This window comes from Trichosurus vulpecula, chromosome 1 (genome assembly GCF_011100635.1).
Source record: "Trichosurus vulpecula isolate mTriVul1 chromosome 1, mTriVul1.pri, whole genome shotgun sequence".
Classification (NCBI taxonomy): Eukaryota; Metazoa; Chordata; class Mammalia; order Diprotodontia; family Phalangeridae; genus Trichosurus; species Trichosurus vulpecula.
Window position 1 is genome coordinate 11,905,472 of NC_050573.1, and position 21,734 is coordinate 11,927,205.

The 21,734-nt window shown below is 46.6% G+C and overlaps 1 protein-coding gene across 1 annotated transcript in view; it reads left to right on the plus strand.

Annotated features, from left to right (window-relative positions):
• Positions 1–204: 204 nt before the first annotated feature.
• RSPH14 (radial spoke head 14 homolog) overlaps positions 205–21,734 on the plus strand; it is a 184,565-nt gene continuing 163,035 nt past the window's right edge. Inside the window, exons 1-3 of the mRNA XM_036741025.1 lie at positions 205–403; positions 11,877–11,979; positions 20,519–20,637. Of these exons, the coding sequence (XP_036596920.1) occupies positions 205–403; positions 11,877–11,979; positions 20,519–20,637 (421 nt within the window). The remainder of the gene's footprint in view (positions 404–11,876; positions 11,980–20,518; positions 20,638–21,734) is intronic.

Sequence of the window (21,734 nt, forward strand, 5' to 3'; positions counted from 1 at the left end):
TACCCAGCCCATAACTGTGAGACGCAGCACTTGAACCCATATCCTGGGACTCAGTCTGTGGCTCGCTCTTGGTTCTAACTTTCAGGTACATTTAGAGCAGCCAGTGCCTTGAATAACAGGTTTTCTGGGTTGTTTTTCCTTGGCAGCCCCTCTGTTAGTTGCTCTCCAGAGGGAGGATTCCCTCCCCACCTCTTGCCTGGACAGATGGCAAGTCCTCTGATTTCTCAGTATCTGCCTCCTGACATTGACCCTACCAAAGTTTCCATTGCCTATGGACGACGGGCCCTGCCTAAGCTGAATGAGGAGCTCCAGTCCCCGGACCTGCTGACTCGGCAGAAGGCCCTCATGGCCCTGTGCGACCTGGTGCATGATCCTGAACATGTGTATGTAGCCATCAGCATAGGTAAGTGGGCTGGAAGAGCAGGCGGCTTCTGTTAGTGCATCATCGAGGTACACGGCCCTAACATCTCTGAGGGAGCTGGGAGGGATGAGGACCTTGGACGGCACGTTAGCTGGAAATTTCTTCTGAGCCCTCCAGTATCTGCCCAGCCTGCCTCTGCTCAAGCATCTTCCAGCCTTCCCAGGCTGCCCACTCCATTTTTGATAGCTCAAACTTCTCTTTCTTCCATGGAACCCAAGTCTGTCACTGTGTCCTGGCTCCCCAGTGTCCCTGCTCTCAGGAGCCCCACACAACAGCTCCTGCAGGGTCGTCTTCCAGATACTTGCAGATTGATTGTGACCCCACAAGTCTTCTCTTTGGGGTAAACTGCCTCCGTCCCTTCAGCCAACCTCCCTGGGCCGTTGCTTCTACCTGGGCAGGCCTCTAGCTCGTCAAAGTCCCCCAGCAAAGGTGGTTCTTGACTGTCGGCCAGATTCCAGAGGTATTGACAGAGGGAACAAAGAAATGGATCCAAATTCTTCTTGTTCTTGGCCTGGAGAGCCTAGTGCAGCCTTGGATGATTGGGGGTGGTTTTTTACATGGCTCTGGAGGCTTTGGCCTCCTATTGACTGCTAAAATGCCCAGGTCTTTGTTGCATAAACTGGGGTCCCTCCCTTTCAACTGTGGGGGTCTGAGTCTCTGGCCTAAGCTGGGCCGCCCCACCTTGGGCAAGGGTGTTTCCTTTTCTTAACTCTGAAGTAGAATGTCATACTTTTTCTTCTTAAATGTCACATCATAGATTCAGCCCAACATTTGTGACTGTTTAGATCTCTTGGGATGTGGCGTGCTAGATAACCGTTCTGGCCCTGGTTTGTCTTTAGACATAGAAAACCAATCCACTCTTCATGCCAGGCCTTGACAAACCTCCTGGGATGTCCAGGCAGAGGACAGAGGTGCAGGAAGGGGGCTTTCTGGTGGAATTCTCCAGGGGGCTGGCTCTGGCCTCGGAGGGAATCACTTGCATGAAGGCACTTTGGCCATGTTTATCAGATGTGTACGTGATCCCAAGCTGGGGTGGGAGGAGGAACACAGGGGCCCAGAATTAGGATCCCAGATATGGGGTTAGCTAGGGTGGTGGGCTGACTAGGACAGGCAATTCAGTTAAGGTGAGCATAAAGTTGAGTTTTTGAATCCAGATGAAAGCTAGGGAAGGCATAGTCAGACAGCAGGTCCTGGGGAAAAGAATCACCAATTTAAAGCTAGCTGGCACCTTGGAGATGATCTGGATGAGAGGGGAATCGAGGTGTGCTCCAGAGGCAGGACTGACGGGACTGGAGGGGCGGCAGGGAAGGAACAAGTGTTCTTTCTGTGCATTCATGACTTGCCTCCTCTGGGCCTGGCCCTGGGCTCAGCCCTGTACAGATGTTGGCTCATGTGCCCAGGAGCTGTGGAGGAGAGACTTCGGGTGGGGCCTCTGTGAAGGCCCTAGGCCTGCAGCCCGAGAAGCGCCTGCACTTTGGACATGTGCCCTCCACAGCTGAGCACCGAGGGGCTGCTCTCAAGGTGGGGCTGGGCGAGGGGACTCTGCTTCTCTTTCGCCAGAATAGAAGTAAATCACGTTCTGTGCTTGCAGTGCGTGCTGGGCTAGATGATAAGCAATGACATTGTCAGTTACCAAGCATTCTTGAAGAGCTTCTTAGGGGCCTGGCATGGTGCTACGTGCTGGGGATCCAAAGAAAGGCAAACTATAGTCCCCGTCCTCAGTCTAAGGGGGGAGCAACACGGGCATGAAGTGGTGTGGTCAAAGATACCTGCAGAGGAAGAGAAGGCTGTAGGAGCCTCAGTGGTGAGGGAGAACGTTCCAGGTGAGGGGCACAGCCAATGCAAAGGCACTGAGGTGGGGAATGGAGTGGTGAGCATGAGGAACAGGAGAAAGGAAGGCCAATTTGGCTGGATGGTAGAGTTGGGAAGTGGGAAGCAAAGTGTAAGGAAACCAGAAACGGAGGAGGGGGCCAGGTTGTGAAGGGCTTTAAATGCCAAACCGAAGACTCTATAGGAGACTGTGGAGAGTGAGGGGGAGAGGAGGGGAGCCAGTGTGACATATCCTTTAGGACGTCACTTTGGCAGCTGAATGGAGGAGAGCTTAGAATGGGGAGAGATTTGAGGCAACCAGTTACTAATACAGTGTCCAGATCAGAGGTGATAACCTTCATGGTTATCAGCTTATTTATGAAGCACTGATTTAGTTTATGAAGCCATTTTCCTAATTAAACAACTGCCTGCTATACGTTGCCCACGGAAGGTCCAGGTCAGGGTCCCAGCCATTCCAGAGTCACAGAAGATTGACTTCTCTCCTTTGGATCAATGCCTGAGGCCCCAACCTGAGAGAGAACCAGCCTCCCCCAAAGGAGCATAGCTTGGGACTGACCACCTGATACTGTGGTGGCTGTAGAAATCTTTTTTACTCTGCCCTTCTGGTCCTACCGGCCATATCTGTGTCCACTTTCTTTACTTTGGAGCCCCCAGCTCCCAGATGTTGATTTTCTCACAATGCCCACCATATTGGTTCAGACAGAGCCCGCATCTCTCCCCCAAGCCTGCTTGTATGAACTTGAGGGTGGCTGCCCTTTGAGTGGTTTTTGTTCTCCTCACCTCTAGCAGGGGCAGAACATGGAACTTCATGATATTTTCCTCTTCTTGAATATATGTCTGAATTGGTGGACTAAGCCTTGGGCAGTTCTAGGCTCCCTCCCCCATCTGTCTGTGGTAAATGTTTTGTTTCTAAATATTTCACATGCCTGTTTCTTCCACTAAAACCCTTTTACGATTTGGGGATAACTCTGGCCAGTGGACCACCAGGTAGCGAGATGACCTAGTGGGTAGAACATAGGACTTGGAGTCAAGAAGGCTTGGATTCGAATCTCTTCTCAAACACTTACTAGCTCTAGGGCCTCTGGGTAGTAACTTAACCTTTCCTAGCCATGGTTTTTTCACCTGTAAAGTGGGGATCCAAGCTGGATAATCAGCTTGGCTTTTGGGGTGATGGAGTTTTCATAGACAGTCCACTGAGGCCTCAGTAGGTAGGTGGCGCATAGTCTGTGTTGGTGGGGGAAGTAGTGGACCTCAAACATTAAAGTACTAGGTCTCTCTGGCTGTCACAGTCTCTTCCTTCCACAGTCATGTACAGCTTTGGCACTTCAATGGAGACTTCTTGGAGGGGGTGGGGAGGGGCTGCTTGCCGCCCCTCCTGGCCTCTGACTGGCCAACACGATTTTCCCCCAGGGCTTCACTCCAGGTGCTGCAGCCCTTCCACCCTAGGCCTCTCAGGAGCCTCCAGGCAGGCCCTTCAGTTTTATTCCTGGGTCATCCCTTCCTTCATTCTGGACAAACCTCTCTCCTAAAAAAAAAAAAAAAAGTTTTATTGATGCCTTTGGCCTTTAAATCGTAGTCATTCCTGGCCAAAGACCGCTCAGCCCACCCCCACTCCAGAAGGAACAAAGAAAAGCCCCTGACTTTATCGCCCAAGCAGCCTCCCACTTTTCTGCTGGGGTGGGGGGGGGGAGCCATGCTTCCTCGCTCTTTGTAACTATCTCTGGCTTTGGAGCTTACTCAGAACTTACCTCCTTTCAGTACATGAAAACATTTACATTGGCGCGTTTATTGTAGACATTATTTCTTTGGGTCTGCTTATTTCGCTCATCAGTTCATACAGATTTTCCTGCGTTTCTCAGAATTCCTCATTGGCCACATGTCTTACTTGCTCCATTACTTTATAGTTATACATCATAGTTGTTTTTTTAAAGCCTTTCTCCTAATCAGCAGGTGCCCACTTTGAGCCATCGCTGGCAACAGAATTGAAGAAGAAATATAGAAAGCTGGAATGTATTTTGGGAACTGTGTGGCCCTCTGTAGGCTTCTCCCTAAAATAAAAACCTACGACACCAATATTCTTCCATCGTGTGGCTCTGAATCACAGAATATCACCATTTCCAAAGACCCCAAATTGCAGGTTGCACAAAGAGCAATGGAATACCTTAGGGTGCGAGTAGGTAGGCTGCTACCTATAACCCCAAATAAATTGTGTATGAGGAGCCCCATAAAAGAGATCATCATGGGACGTGTGACCATGTAAAACGCAGGAACAGTCTTCGAAAGACAAACTATAAAATATAAATGATCATTAGGTTGTGATTTTGGGCCCAAAATAAAAGGCAGTTTGGGGTGTTTGGAAATGGTAATCTCTGATTTGGAGCCACACGTGTTGACGGAAGAATGTTGGTGTTATAGGTTTTAGCCTGGAGTCACTGAAAGAGCCACAAAATTGCCAAAATACATTCCAGCTTTCTCTTTCTCCTTTTCAATTCTGTTGCCAGTTGAATGGTGTAATATCAATTAAGTTGGGTGTCTTTGATTGAGTCTTCCTAGGTGCTGAACCCCAGGTCCAAACCCCTATCGACTAGGTGCTGAGCCTATGCGGGCGGAAGCCCTCAGGGGCCTAAGGGGACTTGCTAAGACCAGAGCCAATAGTCAGAGCCTAAGTTCTGCTGGCTCAGATGATGTTTGATAACGGCTAAAGAGTATGTAAAAAGAGAGAACAGAGCTGCCTGCTTAGGGCTCTCACTCTTGGAGGCGTGTTGAAGTGGAGACTCTGGGCAGCTGTAGTAAAGAGCCCTCCAGCTTGTAAACCCAGATGTTGGGACTTTGTTACACTCTGGTAACTATGCATTGAGATTTGAATCAGACAAGGTGTGTCTGTTGATGTTTGTAATTTGTATTTGCTCTGAACTAAGTGAGTTTATATATGTTTGATTAAACTAATATTGTTAACCCCTTAAGTTGCTTTCCTTAGTAAAGCAGTCAAAAGAACCTGTGCTGGCAGCTTTCTGTGTGCTGGTTGTTGGTGGGTCTTATACACCTTCAGCCGCTGCTAGCAGATTGTTTGCAACAATTGGCCATCTGTAGTGTCTGTATTGATGGACCAGCTCAGGGGCTATCCATCCAAGTATATTGTATAATCTGGTCACTAGGCATTCTTCATCCACTTAGTTTTTTAGATGTGGATTGTTAGGTTAAATGACTGTGAGGCAAGCTTGGGAGGCTCAGCAAGGTCCCAGAGTTTGATGCAGCAAGGAAATGCCACCAGCAAACATCTGGAGAATCTTCCTTTAGGACTGCTTGCATGATCTTCTCCATGGCAGGGGGCAAACACCTTACCTCGTATTTGCCCTGGTATTTTAAATCTTGCTTGCTATTGATAATGAGAGTACTGTTGAACAAAATTAACTCTGTTGTTGCATCTGTCAGGGAATCTTGTATGAGGAAATATGGTATAATGCATAGAGCACAGCTTCCTCATCTGTGAAAGGAAGGGGCTGGACTAGCTGGCTTCTGGGGTTCCTTCTGGCTCTGGAGCTGGGATCTTATGACGGCAACATGTATGGAGGCCCTTTGTTGGAGGAGAGCTGGCCTGCTGCATTCGGTTCTCCTGAATCAATATCTCCAGGGTTCCTGAATCCTCACGACTTTTCAACTGTGCTGTGAATACAGGGCATCCCGAAAGTTTCAGTGCCGTCTTAAGCTGTTCAAGCAAAAACGGCACCAAGACTTTTGGGACGCCCAGCATTGTCAGTGAAAGCCTCGCCAGTTCCATTCCCGCGTCTCCTCAAGGATGCTTTCCAAACAGTGCGTAGCTCATCTTCAGAAGGGCTTTGCTGAGGGGAGAAAGGAGGCTTGTAGATCAGTGATATCTCCTTCATTTCCTTTATTGGTACTAGTACCATCAGTGATTTTTTTTAATCATTCCGTATTTTCCCTGCTTTCAGATGTCTTTAGAACCAATCCCTAACTCAAAATTCCGTCCCTTTCATCCTGGACCTCCTTTCTGGTGGGAGATGTCAACAGTCTAGCTGCTTTTCCCAACTGTGATTTCTTTAGTACCTTTTCCATGACTCCGATGTTAGTGTCCAAGTGTGGTGACTCTTCTGTCATTGGGGAAGAAAAAAGTTCATTGTGGATGTCTTGATACCCCACCCCCCATTTTTCTTCTGTTCTTTTTATGCTGCTTTTTTTTTTTTTTTGCAGGGGAGAAGGCAGGGCAAATGACTTGCTCAAGATTACACAGCTTCTAAGTGTGTCAAGTGTCTGAGGCCGGATTGGAACTCAGGTCCTCCTGACTCCAGGGCCAGTGCTCTACTCCCTGCACCACCTAGCTGTCCCTAAGCTTCATTTTTAAATGCTCTTGGGACAGTCGGGCTTCATTGCTCCTCATGACACACTTTCTGTTTTTCCCCTCTATTGTTTCTCATGATTTTATGAGCTGATACTTCTCATAAACTCCCACCATCCTCCCCTTCAGAGTTTGGCATATGCATTGATATTCCAAACTGGAATGGTCCTTGCATGTAAGGAGAGCACATTTTTGCTGGCTATGGGAAGTTCTAGTTTTTTAAAATCTTCCTTATTATGGCATTTGCTTTATAGTGCATATGTGTGTGTGTGTGTGTGTGTGTGTGTGTGTGTGTGTGTATATACACATATATATGTGTGTGTGTATCTGTGTGAGTGCATGTGTGTGTGTGCGTGCATACACATGTGTGCGTGTGTATAATACAAACTGTTAGAGGAAATGGAGGTAGCCTCTATTGATATCACATTTATCCTATTTCTCAGCGATGGTAACTTGTTTAAATAGATCAAGTTGTAGCTCTTTTGAATTTATTCAATTATCTTCTCATTTTTGTTCTAATCTGGTGTCGGTTTTCGATTTTCCTCTAAAAATTATGATTTGACTGTATGTAAACAGTCCATTCATAGATGACTCTCGGATTGGTAGCTAGCTATGTCAAGTCTCTTTTATTTTATCTCTAACAGGGATAAGCTAGAAGCCTTCCCAATAAGATCAGGGTGAAGCAAGGATGCCCGTTATCACCAATTCTATTCCATATTGTACTAGAAATGTTAGCTATAGCACTAAGAAGAGGAAAAGAAATTGAAGGAGTTAGAATACATAATGAGGAAAGAAAATTATCACTCTTTGCAGAGGGTGTGATGATGTACTTAGAGATTCCTAGAGAATCAACTAAAAAACTAGTTGAAATAAATATCAATTTCAGCAAAATGGCAGGATATAAAATAAACCCACAGAAATCACTGGTATTGCTATATACTACCAAGAAAGTCCAACAGGAGAAGATAGAAAAATTCCATTTAAAATAACCACAGACAGTATAAAATACTTGGGAGTCCACCTGCCAAGACAAACACAGGAACTACATGAACACAGTTACAAAACACTTTTCACACAAAGTCAGTTCTAAATAATTGGAGAAATATTGATGGCTCATGAGTAGGCCAAGCCAACATAATCAAAATAACAGTTCTACCTAAATTAATTTACTTATTCAGTGCCATGTCAATCAAATTATAAAAAAATATTTTATCGAGCTAGAAAAATAGCAAAGTTAATCTGGAAGAATAAAAGGTTAAGAATATCAAGGGAACAACTGAAAAATGTGAAGGAAGGTGCCTAGCCACACCAGCTCTCAAACTGCATTACAAAGCAGCAATCATCAACACAATCTGGTACTGGCTAAGCAATAGAGTGGTGGATCAGTGGAATATATTAGGTACATAATACACAGTAGTAAATGACCATAGTAATCTAGTGTTTGATAAATGTAAAGATCCAATTTGAGAAAAATTGCTGGGAAGACTGGAAAGCAATCTGGCAGAAAATAGGGATAGACCAACATCTCATACCACACTGAGATGTTGTGATATCATAAGGAAATTAGGTGAGCATGGAATATTTAACTGTCAGTTCTAGGATAAGGGAAGAATTTATGACCAAATAAGAAATAGTATTATGGAATGTAAAATAGATAATTTTGATTACATTAAATTAAAAAGGTTTTGCACAAACAGAACCAATACAGCCAAGATTAGAAAGAAAGCAAAAAACTGGGGAAAATTTTTTTTATAGCAGGTATCTCTGATATAGGCATTGTTTCTCAAATATGTAGAGAACTGAGTCAAATTCATAAGAATATGAGTCATTCTCTATTTGATAAATGGTCAAAGGATATGCAAAGGCAGTTTTTAGAAGAAATCAAAGCTATCCATAGTCACATGAAAAAATGTTCTAAATCACTATTGATTAGACAGATGCAAACTAAAACAACCCTGATGTACCACGTCACGCCTATCAGATTGGCTAATATGACAGAAAAAAAAATGACAAATGTTGGAAGGGATATTTGTTAACTGTTGTTAGAATTGTGAACTGATCCAGCCATTCTGGAGAGCAATTTGAAACTATGCCCAAAGGGCTATAAAACTGTGCATACTCTGTGATCCAGCAATACCACTAGTAGGCTTGGATCCCAAAAAGTTAAAAACAGAAGAAGGACCTATATGTACAGAAATATTTATAGCAGCTTTTTTTGTGGTGGCAAAGAATTGGAAATTGAGGGGATGCCCATCAATTGGGGAATGGCCAAACAAATTTTGATATACGATTTTGATGGAATACTATTGTGCTATAAGAAATGACGAGCAGGATGTTTTCAGAAAAATCTAGAAAGACTTACATGAACTGATGCCAAGTGAAGTGAGCAGAACCAGGAGAACATTGTACACTGTGACACTAATTTTGTATGATGATCAATTGTGAATGACTTAGCTATTCTCAGCAGTGCAATGATCCAAGACAATTCATTTTTAGAGAAAAAACTGATTAAGTCTTAATACAGATTGAAGGATACTTTTTAAACTTTCTTTTTGTTTTCTCTGTGGGTTTTTTTGAAACATGGCTAATATGGAAATATATTTGCATGACTGCACTTGTATGACCTATATCAAATTGCTTGCCTTCTTGGGGGGAGGGCAGGGTAGGGAGAAAGAGAATTTAAAATTAAAAAAATTAAAAAATTAAATTAAAAATTAAAAAAATAATGTTAATTGTTGTTATGTGTAATTGGAAAAAAGTTAAATATAAAATTTTCACTTAAAAGACGAAGTTAGTTTTATTTTTTGGGTTATTACTCAGCTCTTACCAGCGCCTTTGGACTCTTGTCTTGAAGAAAGTATTCAGAGATGGTTCCTTTGAGAGAGAGGTGCTTTATGGGGAAAGATCTGGTATAAAAACGAAAGGCTACGATAAATCTTTTTAAAGAAAGACAACAAACAAAAGTGTTCATGCTATACATATATACATACACACACACATACATACATACATACACACATACACACACACGCACATATATATATATGGGTGAGGCTTCTGTCTAGGCCACAAGCTTCTGACCTCTTTCATTTTTATTCCAGACACATAGTTTCCACAATGTTTTTAGTGCCTTCTCTATGCTTACCTTTGCATTGAAGTCACTGAAAATTAGAGTATATGTGGATTTTGAGAAAATCAAATTGATTCCAGTTCCATTTGTAATTGATTCTATTCTGGGTCACCCCCAACCCATGCCTAAGCCATGTTTCTTTGTCTCTGAGTTTAGTCTCAGAAGTTTAGCTTTCTTCTCTGACCTAAGTTGTCCCATAAATCACCTTAATTCAAAGAATTATATTGTCTCTACACATCTTACTGCCTGTGTACAATTAAGGGAGATCTGTTATCGCGCTAATGTGTCTTGCAAGATGCAAGTGGGTGCCAGGGAGTCTGTTATTTGTGTGACACTGGCTGTCCTGCAAGAAAGTGTGGACTATTATCCGTGCAGGTGGATTGAGCTTTCCCTGACAACGAGGTGGAAGGAGGGGCTGTTCCTAATCCCGCGTTCTTGGCTTCCATCCAGTCGTATTGTTTGATGCATCCTGTTCTTTGTTCTCTTGTACTTCCCCAAACTTTTGGAGGCCAGTGAGCCCTGCCTTGTGGTCTTTTAACTGATTGAGGAGTCAAGAGACCTCTTTTTTTGGTAATTGCTAGCCTTGTCAATAAATTGAACTGCTTGGAACTTGTGCCTCATTTTACCTTAATTTCATTTGGAGGGCCAGGTCAGAGTCGTCTTATAATTTCTCTTCATCCTCCTCCTCAACGTCAGCTGCAGGTATTTTCCTGAAAGTCCTTTTGTTTATGCACTGGCCTGTGAGGTGACCACATATTCAGTGAAAGGGTATTTCCTGTTGCCTTTGGGAGTCCAACAAGCTGAACTCTGTGAACTGCTTTATTTGGGAGAACCGTCCTTTCATTTAGCTTCAGCCCCCTCTGAGTTTCAAGTTGCATTTATAATGAGAATGTGGGGTATTGCGATGATTGAGTTTCATCAGTAGTAATCTGCCAGCTCAGTTGTTGGACTAGGCAGGGATGGGGAACCTGTGTGGCCTTGAGGCCCCAGGCTGCAGGTTCCCCACCCCTGGACTGGGATCTCACATACAGACAATTAAATCAACATGTATAGACAGTCTAGGCATTGCATGTTTTTTTTGGGTTCACAGGGAGGCAGGGGCTGGTGGATTGCTTGAGCTCAGGAAGTTTCGAGCTGTAGCGGACTAAAGCCAACAGAGGGTCTGCACTGAGTCCAACAGCAGTATGGTGAGAAAGCCACCAGGCTACCTCAGGAGGAGTGAACTGGCCGGTGCCCAGGAAAAGCCCCCAAGCTTCTAGCCTGGGGCAAGACAGAGATCCAGCCTATTTAAAAATATTGTTTTTAACATTCAATTAAAAAATTTGAGTTTCAAATTCTGTCCCTTCAGTCTCTCTCCCATCCATTGAGAAGGCAAGCAAAGTAACATTAATTTTAATTGCAAAATCATGCAGAACATATTTCTATATTAGCCATATTGAAAAAAGAAAGAAAAATAGAGTGAGAAAGTTCTACTTCAGTCTGCACTCAGAGTTCGTCAGTCCTCTCTGTGGAGGTGGAGAATCTTTTTCATCATGAATCCTTTGGAATTGCCAGGGGTCGTTGTATTGATCATCATACGATGTTGCTGTTACCGTGGACCATGTTCTCTTGGTTCTGCTTGCTTCACTTTGCATCAGTTCCTGTAAGAGAGCCAGTTTTGAAAGCAAAACAAAACTGCATGGTTCTTTCTGTTGACTGATAACCATTTCTGCCAGCCTCTCAGGTCAGGGAAGAAACAGGTGTAGGACCAGTTTTTCTTTTTCTGTCCTTCATAGATTGCTGTGGTCAAAGGATTCATCACCTGGCGGCCAGCCTCTGGGTGGTGAACCTCTCTCTGCTTAGCTGGGCTTCTTCTTGGGCGGTGGATCTCAGTGGCAGGGAGGCTTTTCAACAGCTACCAAAGCTGGTGCACCAGTGGCATACCCCTGGAGAGTTCAGGCTCACTCACCCGCATGGCATGAGGCAGCATTCATTGCGTAGGTGCACAGTAGGGTTTTTGTGGAAGTGGCTTTAGGAGTCATCTGCTTTGCACTGACACAGCCCTCAGGGGGCTTGTTTGTCTTCTGATCATTCTTTCTTTTGCTAGCTTTTAATGTGAACTCTGAATCTCATGAATGTTCAAAGAGGTTTCTGATTTCCAGGGTTTCTGAACAGCTTGAAGCTTCTGCTGAAAGACCCGGACAGCACCGTGCGGCACAAAACAATTGAAGTTCTTTACATCATGGCTAATCACAGTGTGGGCAGGTGGGTATGATCTGTAAACCTCAGGGCCTTTATTAATGACTGTTGGTCACTGAATGTCAGGCATATTTGTATTTTTACAGAAAGCTCCAAGAACGGTGCTAAGAATGCTGGGTTTGGGGTCAGAAGAGCTAGGCTGGGGTCCTGGCTCTTTCTCACTTCTTCCTGCCATCATGGTGGGTCCCTTAAGCTCCTTTGCTTCAGATTGCCCATTGTAAAATGAAGAGCTGGGATTAGCTTGTTGGGAAGGCCTCGTTCAGCCCTGACTGCCCTGATGCTGTCTTCTGTGCAGTAAATTGTGGAGGTGTCTGTCCTCAGGTGCATGGTTCTGCTAGCCCCAAAGGTTCTGCCGTTGGAGCTAGTGCCACTGGGTTCCCATATTAGTGTCCACCCTCCTCACTGTGGATAGGACTTGGGGCAAATGACTGGGTTCTCTGAGTCAGTTTCTTCTTTGTAGAAGAACCACCTACCTCTCAGGGTCCCGGGGAATGTGATTGTTGGCTTTAAAGCATGGTACACAGAACGTTATTTTTTTTTATCATTGTGAAATTCAATAAATGTTTCTTAAATTACATTGAACATAGATACTCTTAGAGAGATGGTTGAAATGTCTTAAATATGAGAAACCGTAGGATCCACACACTTAGAAATATAGATTACAGAGATCAATTCCAAGATTTCTTCCCACGCTTATGTTCTAGGTCAGTGGCATTCAGCTCAAGTGGAAATGGGACCCACTAATCTTTACAGAAGGATCCTTGCAGGCCGCACAGTGACTTTGTTTGAAAATGTCCCGTCATTGATGTTTTACTCTATTTTTATTTATTTTGTTAAATATTTCCTAATTGCATTTTGAGCTGGTTCGGGCTGCAGTTTGGAGTGTTGGTGCCTCTGATCTAGGCCACACCATTATTCCACAGATAAGCAGTTATGGCCGAGAGAGTAGAGAGGTGAAGCCACTTGCCCGAGGTCGGTAGCAATGGAGGGGCTGAACCTGTTGGGCCTGTGCTTCTTTACTCTGCTCGTTTCCTTTTTCTTCTCTCCATTTCTCGTCCTCTTTTGTTCACACTTGGCTAAATGTGTGGTATTGTCATTGTTTTAATGTACATTCTTCAACCTCCAGCATTAGCTGCCATCTTCCTTGAGTTCAGGGACCCATTTCTGTCGCTTGTAAGTCTGCCTCAGGACAGAGTTAGGGCTCAAAGGACCCTTCAAGGCCTGGCTTCATACATTGTCTCTTTAAAGGTGTTGAGGAAGTGCTTTTCATTTAATGTGAACTGAACTGAATTCCTGAGCTGAAAAGATAAAGGCTCCCAAGGCTTATGAGTAAAGTCAGTAACACCAGGAAGAGCATGGTGAGAACAGGGACAGAATGAGACATGTTCACTTACTTATCGCATTGACAATCATTCTCATGTAAAGCCTGTATGAAAGGGCGGGTGCCCTGTACAGACCTGAGCGATCTCCTAGGTAGCTTAGAGAAGGCTCACATTCGGCTTGGTGATGAGGGACACATGTGTCTGTGTATATATGCATGCATGCATGCAAGCATGTGTACATATGTGTCCATGTATGTGTTTGTGTGTCTATGTGTGTTTATATGTCTGTGCACATGTGTGTATGTGTGTTTATGTGTCTGTGTATATGTGTGTATGTATGTTTATGTGTCTGTGTGTTTATGTGTCTGTGTATATGTGTGTTTATGTGTTTGTGTATATGTGTATGTGTGTTTATGTGTCTGTGTATATGTGTGTTTATGTGTCTGTGTATATGTGTGTATGCGTGTTTATGTGTGTATGCGTGTTTATGTGTCTGTGTATATGTGTGTATGCATGTTTATGTGTCTGTGTATATGTGTGTATGCGTATTTATATGTCTGCGCATATGTGCGCATGTGTGTTTATGTGTCTGTGCACATGTGTATATGCGTGTTTATGTGTCTGTGTGTATGTGTGTTTGTATGTCTGTGTATATGTGTGTATGCGTGTTTATGTGTTTGTGTGTATGTGTGTGTCTCTGTGTTTATGTATCTCTGTGTATGTGTGTTTATGTCTGTGCATATGTGTGTATGTGTGTTTATGTGTCTGTGCACATGTGTGTATGTGTGTTTATGTGTCTGTGTATATGTGTATGTATGTTTATGTGTCTGTGTGTTTATGTGTCTGTGTATATGTGTGTTTATGTGTTCGTGTATATGTGTATGTGTGTTTATGTGTCTGTGTATATGTGTGTTTACATGTCTGTGTGTATGTGTGTATGTGTGTTTATGTGTCAGTGTATATGTGTATGTATATGTGTGTTTATGTGTCTGTGTATATGTGTATGTGTGTACATGTGTTTATATATCTGTTCATATGTGTGTATATGTGTGTGTATGTGTTTATGTGTCTGTGTATATGTGTGTGTATGTGTGTTTATGCATCTGTATGTGTGTAAGACATTCCAAAGACCACCTCAGAGTCTGTCACTAGTTCCCCCATTTTTCTCCTACCTGTTCTCAGGTGGAGGTGAGCTCTCAGGTCATTCTGACTGTGCACCAGGTCCCTAAGGCCTGTCACAGTAGCATTGTGATAGAGGGGAGAGAACACTGGACCAGGAGACAGGTGAAGCCTAGTTCTGAGTTGCCCATCTGATGCTTACTATCTGTAGAATCATAGTTAAGTCGCTTAATTTTTCTAAGACTCCAATTTCCTCCTCTGAAAATGAAGGATAATAATCCTCATAATACCTACTGCACAGGGCCTTATAAAGCTCAAGTGAGATCACAGAATTTGAGTGTTGGAAGGGACCTCTGATACCATCCAGCCCAAGCAGTACATGAAAGGGATCCCCACTGTGCTATGGCCAACAAGTGGTGGTCTGGCCTTTGCTTGGAGACTTCCATCAAGGCAGCCTGTCCTGGGCTGGGCCTAGGAGTTTCGGCTCGCTGTCAGAATAGACGGAGACACGCAACTTGTGCAACAGTTAACAAAAAGATATTAGCTTAGCCATAGCAGAACAAGGATATTCAACAGGGATAGACACTGAAGACATCTTGAGTTGATTCATCTGAGCAACACTCTTTTGCCTGCATTACCCATCATGCTCCTCCAGTCTGACCTCCTCTCTACCTTCCCCCCTTCATGGCCAGTGCCTCATGGCAATGAAGCGCCCGAGTACGGTCCGAGCTCTTAGTTCCCTGAGTCAACCAAGTCTCCAGGGATGCCTCAATATGGTTTGGTTTTTTTAAATTCAATTTTATTTTATTTTCAGTGCTGAATTCTCTCCTTCCCCCCCCCCATTTACAAGGCAAGAAAGACAAAACTCATTACAAATATGTATAGTCACTTGAAACAAACTCCTACATTAGCCATGTCCAAAAAAGAAAGAGAGAGAGAGAGAGAGAGAGAGAGAGAGAGAGAGAGAGAGAGAGAGAGAGAGAGGAAGAAAGGGAAAAGAAAATGTGTTTCGATCTGCACTCTAAGTCGGGCAGCTGGAGGTGGATAGTATGTTTAATCATGAATCCTTTGGATTTGCAGTTGGCCATTGTGTTGATCAGAGTTATTAAGTCTCTTTACGATACTGCTGTTGCTGTATACATTGTTCTCCTGGTTCTGCTCACCTCACTTTGCATCATTTCATACAAATCTTTCCAGGTTTTTCTGAAACCATCCCCCTCATTATTTCTAATTCAGCTCAGACACTAACCAGCCATGTGACCCTGGGCAAGGCCCCTGGCCTCTGTCTTCCTCAGTTACCTGGGCCACAAAATTGGGATAATGAGGACCAGGGTTGTTGGGAGGATCAAATAAGATCCTGTTTACATAGCACTTAACGCAGTGCCTGGTAAACAGTAGGCACTTAATAAGTGCTTATTCCAGCTGGGCACCTTCCTCTGGCTATTCCTCCTACTTAGAAGGAAATCCTTTCTCACCTTGATCTTTTGGAATCCCTTGTTTGCTTTAAAACTCACCTCCTGGGAGGCCCTTCCCTGGTAGTGGTCCGGTGCCTTCACAGCGCTGTAGCTACATGTGGTTACAACATGAGCTTCTTCCATGTTTGTCCTTTATAATATAATGATGACGAGAGTTAGCAGTTAGATAGCTCTCTGAGGTTTGCAAAGCATTTTAGAAATATTATCTCATTTAATCCCTGAATTTAAGGGTAAAATAAGACAATGTTTGTAAAGCACTTAGCTTGATATTGGCACACACTAGGTGCTTAATGAACATTTTCTTCCTTCCTTCCCTCTATTTCCTTCCTCTCTTCCTTCCTTCCTTGCTTTCTCCCTCCCTCCCTCCTTCCCTCTCTTTCTTCCTGCCTTCCTCCCTGCCTCCCTCCTTTCTTTCATCCCTCCCTTCCTTCCTTTTCCCCCTCTCTCTCCCTTTGTTCTTTCCTCCTCCCTCCCTCCCTTCCTTCCTCCCTTCCTTCCTCCCTCCCTCCCTCCTTCCTTCCTTCCTTCCTTCCTTCCTTCCTTCCTTCCTTCCTTCCTTCCTTCCTTCCTTCCTTCCTTCCTTTCTTCCTTCCTTCCTTCCTTCCTGTAAGGTAGGTGCTATTATTATCATCCCCATTTTACAGACAAAGAAACTGAGAGTGGAAGAGGTTAAGTGACTTGTGAGAATCCCATGGATAGAGAGTATCAAAGGTCAGATTCGACCCTGGTTCTTTCGGACTCTGCCCACTGTGCCACCCAGCTCCACCCAGTCTTTGTATCTCCACTGCCTGACATGGTGGCTGGCACAAGGTATGAGATAAATGTTTGTTGGTCGATATATTGACCACATCGTAGTACTCACCTGGCTTAGCAAAGCCCCGCAGCTCCCTGTCGTCTCTAGGATCAATACAATCTCCCGGCTTGGCACAGGGTGGCTTGTCTCCCTCCCTGTGTGTCTTTTGAGCTTCTCTTCTTCAGGACCTCTTCAGCCTGGCTCAACTGGCACCTTGCTGTTCCACAAACACGGTGATCTTCTGTCTCCTCTCCTTCTGTCCTCTGCCTGTCTACCCCTTTCTCATCTTTGCTCTTGAGAACCCAGCCAAAGTACCCCTTCTACATGAGGCCTTTCCTGATTCTCCCTCCACCACCACTTGGAAATTATTTACTTTTATTTATATTTACTTTTTATGTATTGACATACATACATGAGGATGCCAGTTCCTTCAGGAGCTGCCCCTTTGTTTTCCTCTTATCTCCCCAGCACCTTGCAGGGTGCCTGAGCTAGTGGTGGTGTCTGGGGGAAAGGACAGGCCAGACAAGAGGGAGGAGACTTTCGGAGAGATGGCTTCCTCGGTGGATTTTCATTGGCATGGCCTTTTGTTGCTTGTGAGAGCTTAATGCTTCCCATAGTGCCTTGTACAGATGAGGCATTCAATCGTTGTCTCTTGAATTGAATTATATTTGCTGTGCTCTTCCTCCAGATCATTAAAAAAATAAATTTGATTGGAACTTCCTCTTGGGTTCTGTTGCTGAGATTTAAAGGGGCATCATACAAAAATTGGATGAGCTGGTCTCTGCTGAAATCAGTAGAGCCATCGATTTGGTATGTTTATGGAGAGGCTGCATATGCTCTTAAGGGAGCCCGAAGGACCACAAAGGAAGGATTCTAGGGTATTTCCCCCAGCCCAGCCCATTCCCCACTGAGGCCAGGACTGATGCCTTCAGAATAGGCAGGGAAGGTCCGGGAAAGGAGACCCCCAAGGCTCCTCCCAGAGAGCCTGGGGCCAGTGATGCCAGGCCATTGCAAGAGGAGGGAGGCCACAAGGCCCATCGACTCTCTTTGGTCATTGTGGGGCCATATTCACTCCATGTTTCAGGGCTGCTCAGTGGTCTTGGAGGCAAATGTGGGCTCCTGCTCAGGTGAATTTGATTGGTTCCCAATTGGCAGGGGGGCAGCACCTTGCTAGAAAGCTTCAGTGAAGCTTCTTACCTGGAGCCTTCCAGGTGGAGGCACTCCAGTTATTGGGGGCAGATGGCAGGCCAGAGCAGGGGCTGTGGCCAGACAGCTTGTGGGAGAAGGACTGAAGCAGTGTGACCCCTCGTGGCCTGTGTGTGCCCCTTTGAGCTGTGCAGGCATGAGATCCGAGATGCCCACTCGGTGGGACTCTCTCCTGTAGGCCAGTGGCCACAGCTCAGTTCTTTGGCGGAGGCTGCAGTCTCCCTTCTAGTCACCAGAGGGCACTCAGCCTGTAAAGACCTGGGCTGGATGGTGCTTGAGGACTACATGTGGCATCTTCTTGCGGGGCAGCCGGGCATTTGAAAGGCCACAATGGCTGGCTTTAGAATTGGACCCGGGGGTGATACGGGATTGGACTCTAACACCCAACCTAGGAAGCCCAAGGTTCCCACTCCCACCCCTCACATTCCCAGAGCCCAGGCCCTCCACCTGCCTCTGAGCCCAGCCAACCTCACACAGAGGACAAGAAAGCCTGAAGCTCACACCTGGGCCTTCTGATCCTGTCTCCCTAAGCTGCTTCTGCTCCTGCTGCTTGGAGAAAGGCTGAAGGGAAGGCCAGGGGTGTCTGAGAGCATCTGCAGTCTGGGAATATGCCGGTGTGGGGGTGAGAGCTCTCTTCCCTGCTTACCATCTGATGGAGTTTTTCTCAGCTCTCAATCTTGCCCCTGTGGGCTAATCTCCACTCTGTGGGTCTCTTAGCATGCTCTTGGCTCCTCCTTGAGGGGCTCTGAACATTGGCAGACAGAGCCCTGGGCCCCTGTGGCAGCAGCAGGAACCAGAAGCCACTGCAGTCCAGTAGCAGCCCACCTGGCATGCTGGAAGGCTCTCCTAGGGGCACGCCGATGGGAAAAGGATGCCAGACTGATGGGCTCGGTGCCAGCTCTCAGCACCTCCTTTCCCCAACCCTTGTGAGCATTCACTCTGCCAGACTCATTGAGAGGAGAAAATGGGAATGGTCAGAAACTGGATGCTAAGGGATTATCAAGAGCATCCCCAGGACTCTGGGGCAAAAGGAATCATTCAGACGGGCAAGAGGATGGTGGGCTGGGCAGAGGTTATGGCAGAAAAGGCCGAGGCTTTTTACAAATGACAGCACTTCCCTGGACGAGTATGTGTGTTCTGTGTATAACTGAACTCTGTCTCTGTCTCCCTCTCTGTGTCTGTCTCTATCTCTGTCTCATTCTCTCCCTCTCTGTCACTCTCCTTCCTCCTCCTTTCCTCTTTTCCTCCTCCCTTCCCTCCCTCCCTCCCTTTCCTTGCCAAGGCAAACAGACACACACACGTGATCTCCTTCCATCCTGCCTTCTCCAGCAGATTGCTTCCTCTCTCCTCCACACCTTCCCCTTATCTTTAATCTCTCCCTGTCTGCTGGTATCTCCCCTCTTGCCTAAAACACGTCCATGTCTTGCTCATCCTGAACAATGCCCCACCTGATGCATCCATTTCTGCTGCCTCTGGCCCCACATCTTTGCTCCTTTTTGTGGCAGACTTGAGAAGGCTGCCTGTGATAGGTGCCTCCACCTCCTTTTCTCTCCCTCTTCCAATTCTCTTCAGTCTGGCTTCTGACATCGTCATTCAGCTGAAACCGCTCTCTCCAAAGTTACCACCAGTGTGTTAGTGATGAGCCCTGGCAACCTTTCTCAGCCCCTGTCTGTCCTCTTTGCAGCCTCGACACAATCGGTGTTATTGATGGCCCCAAACTGTCACTCTTCCCATTCTCTGCCTCCTTTTTTGCAAGTCTATCCCTGCGGCTGCCCAGGTGGGGTGGGACCCTGTGGGGGGAGGGGGGAACATGCTGCGTCTTTCTTTGTTTCTTGGGTTGTCATGGCCAAACGCATCACCTAGTGGGCAGCCGGTAATGAGCCTTTCCAAATGGAGCTGGCTCATTCTGGAAGGGCAGACATCATTGGGGTGATTCCCACCAGGGCTTCTGGTACCTACACATACAAGGCATAGCCCTCCACTGTTATAGCATAGGGAAGTGTCAGAGGAAGATTTTGGTTGTGGATGAATCCCTCCTCTCCCCTCCTCTCCCCTCCTCTCCCCTCCTCTCCCCTCCTCTCCCCTCCCTTCCCCTCCCCCTTCCCCTCCCCTCTCCTCCCTTCATCTTTCCTCTCCTCTCCCCTCTCCTCCCCTTCCCTCTCCTCCCTTCCCCTCCCCTCCCCTCCCTCTCTCCTCCTCTCCCCTCTTCCTCCCCTCCCCTCCCCCTTCCCCTCCCCTCTCCTCCCTTCCCCTCCCCTCGTCTTCACTCTCCTCTCCCCTCTCCTCCCCTCCCCTCTTCCCCCTCCCCTCCCCTCCTCTCCCTTCCTCCCCTCCTCTCCCCTCCTCTCCCCTCCCCTCCCCTCCTCTCCCCTCCCCTCTCCTCCCTTCCCTCTCTCCTCCCCTCCCCTCCCCTCCCCTCTCCTCTCTGCCCATGTGCATGAGCACACGTGTGTCTGTTGCTCTGGTGTGTCCCCGCCGTCTCCAGGGTCTCATGTGAGGGGATGGCCGTATCGGGAGGCCTCTCTGGGAAGGGGGCTGTTGTGGCCTTGTAGTCACTTGGTTGTAGCAGGGCTTGGGCACTTCGTGGCGTCCCCGTCCTCGTCCTCAAGCCGGGCTCTCTGTTTCTCTAGAGAAGGCTTTCTGAAGCATCGTGTCATCCTCGAGCTGTCCCAGATCCTGGACGACCCCGTGTTGTTGTGCCGCACATTCATGCACAAGGCCTACAGGAGCGTGGCCCAGGTGCCCCAAGGTAGGACTGCCTTGTTTTGTTGCTTTGGGTGATCTTGACAAGGAAGCCCCGGCTTGGAGCAGCTTCTGTCACTTCTGAACTTCCCCCTGGCCTTTTACGTAAGCAGGTGTTAACGGGAGAGACTGAGTCTGAGTCTCGCTGCCTGTGGTTCCCATTGGCTCCTGCGCTCCTCCTTCCTGCCTTCGAGGCTGAACTCTGCGGGGGGCCTCCTCTAGGGAGTCCTCCTTGACTTGGAGATGCTGCAGGTGAGGGAGATGCCTCCTTTCTGTGGTGTCTGACACTTTGCAAGGATCACATTCCTCCCTGGTTTTATACTTATTTGTATGCATATTGTGCCCCTCCTTCTGCCCTCAATTAGAATGGGAGCCTCTTGTGGGCAGGGCCTGGTACACAGTAGGCATTTAATAAATGTTTGGTAACTCAGTGATGCTTGGCCTGCGTGTCCTCTAAGACCTGATGCAGTGAGTTAACCCCTTCAGACAGGTTGATGTGGTTCCTGGAGAGTCGGCTAAAGAGAGGGCCCATTCATAGGGCTTGGCATACAGTAGGTGTTTAATCAATGTTTGGTAACTTGATAAAGCTTGCCTGCTCGCACTCTAAGACCCGATGCAGTGAGTTAACTTCTTCAGGCAGACCGCGGTGATTCCCGGAGAGCTCATGGGAAGGGCAAAGGGCAAAGGGCAAAGATGGATGGGTGGCGCTAAAAACCAGCCAAACCCCACCCCCACCTCCAAGAAAAACTGTAAGCTGCCCAAGCTGACAGATCTCGCCATGACCTTGACCTTCTTATACTTCTGACCGCAGCTGCTATTTCTCCTCGTTTCTCCGAGCTGCCCTTGAACTTGGGACTGCAAAGATCAGAAGCTCATTTTGTAGAGAAGGAACGTAGGGCTCGGAGAGGTCCCCACAGCCAGCCCAGGGCCCCCGAGGCCACTTCTGAGTCCCTCTGCTCCAGCTGGATGGACCCAGCTGTGTTAAGAGCTTGCTGCCTTCCTGTGGGTGACCAACGGTGGGGGGCGGGGGTTCCTATTCAGTCGTTACATCCACCCTGAGGATCCTCATTTTACAGATGGGAGTGACTTGCCCAGGGTCACTCA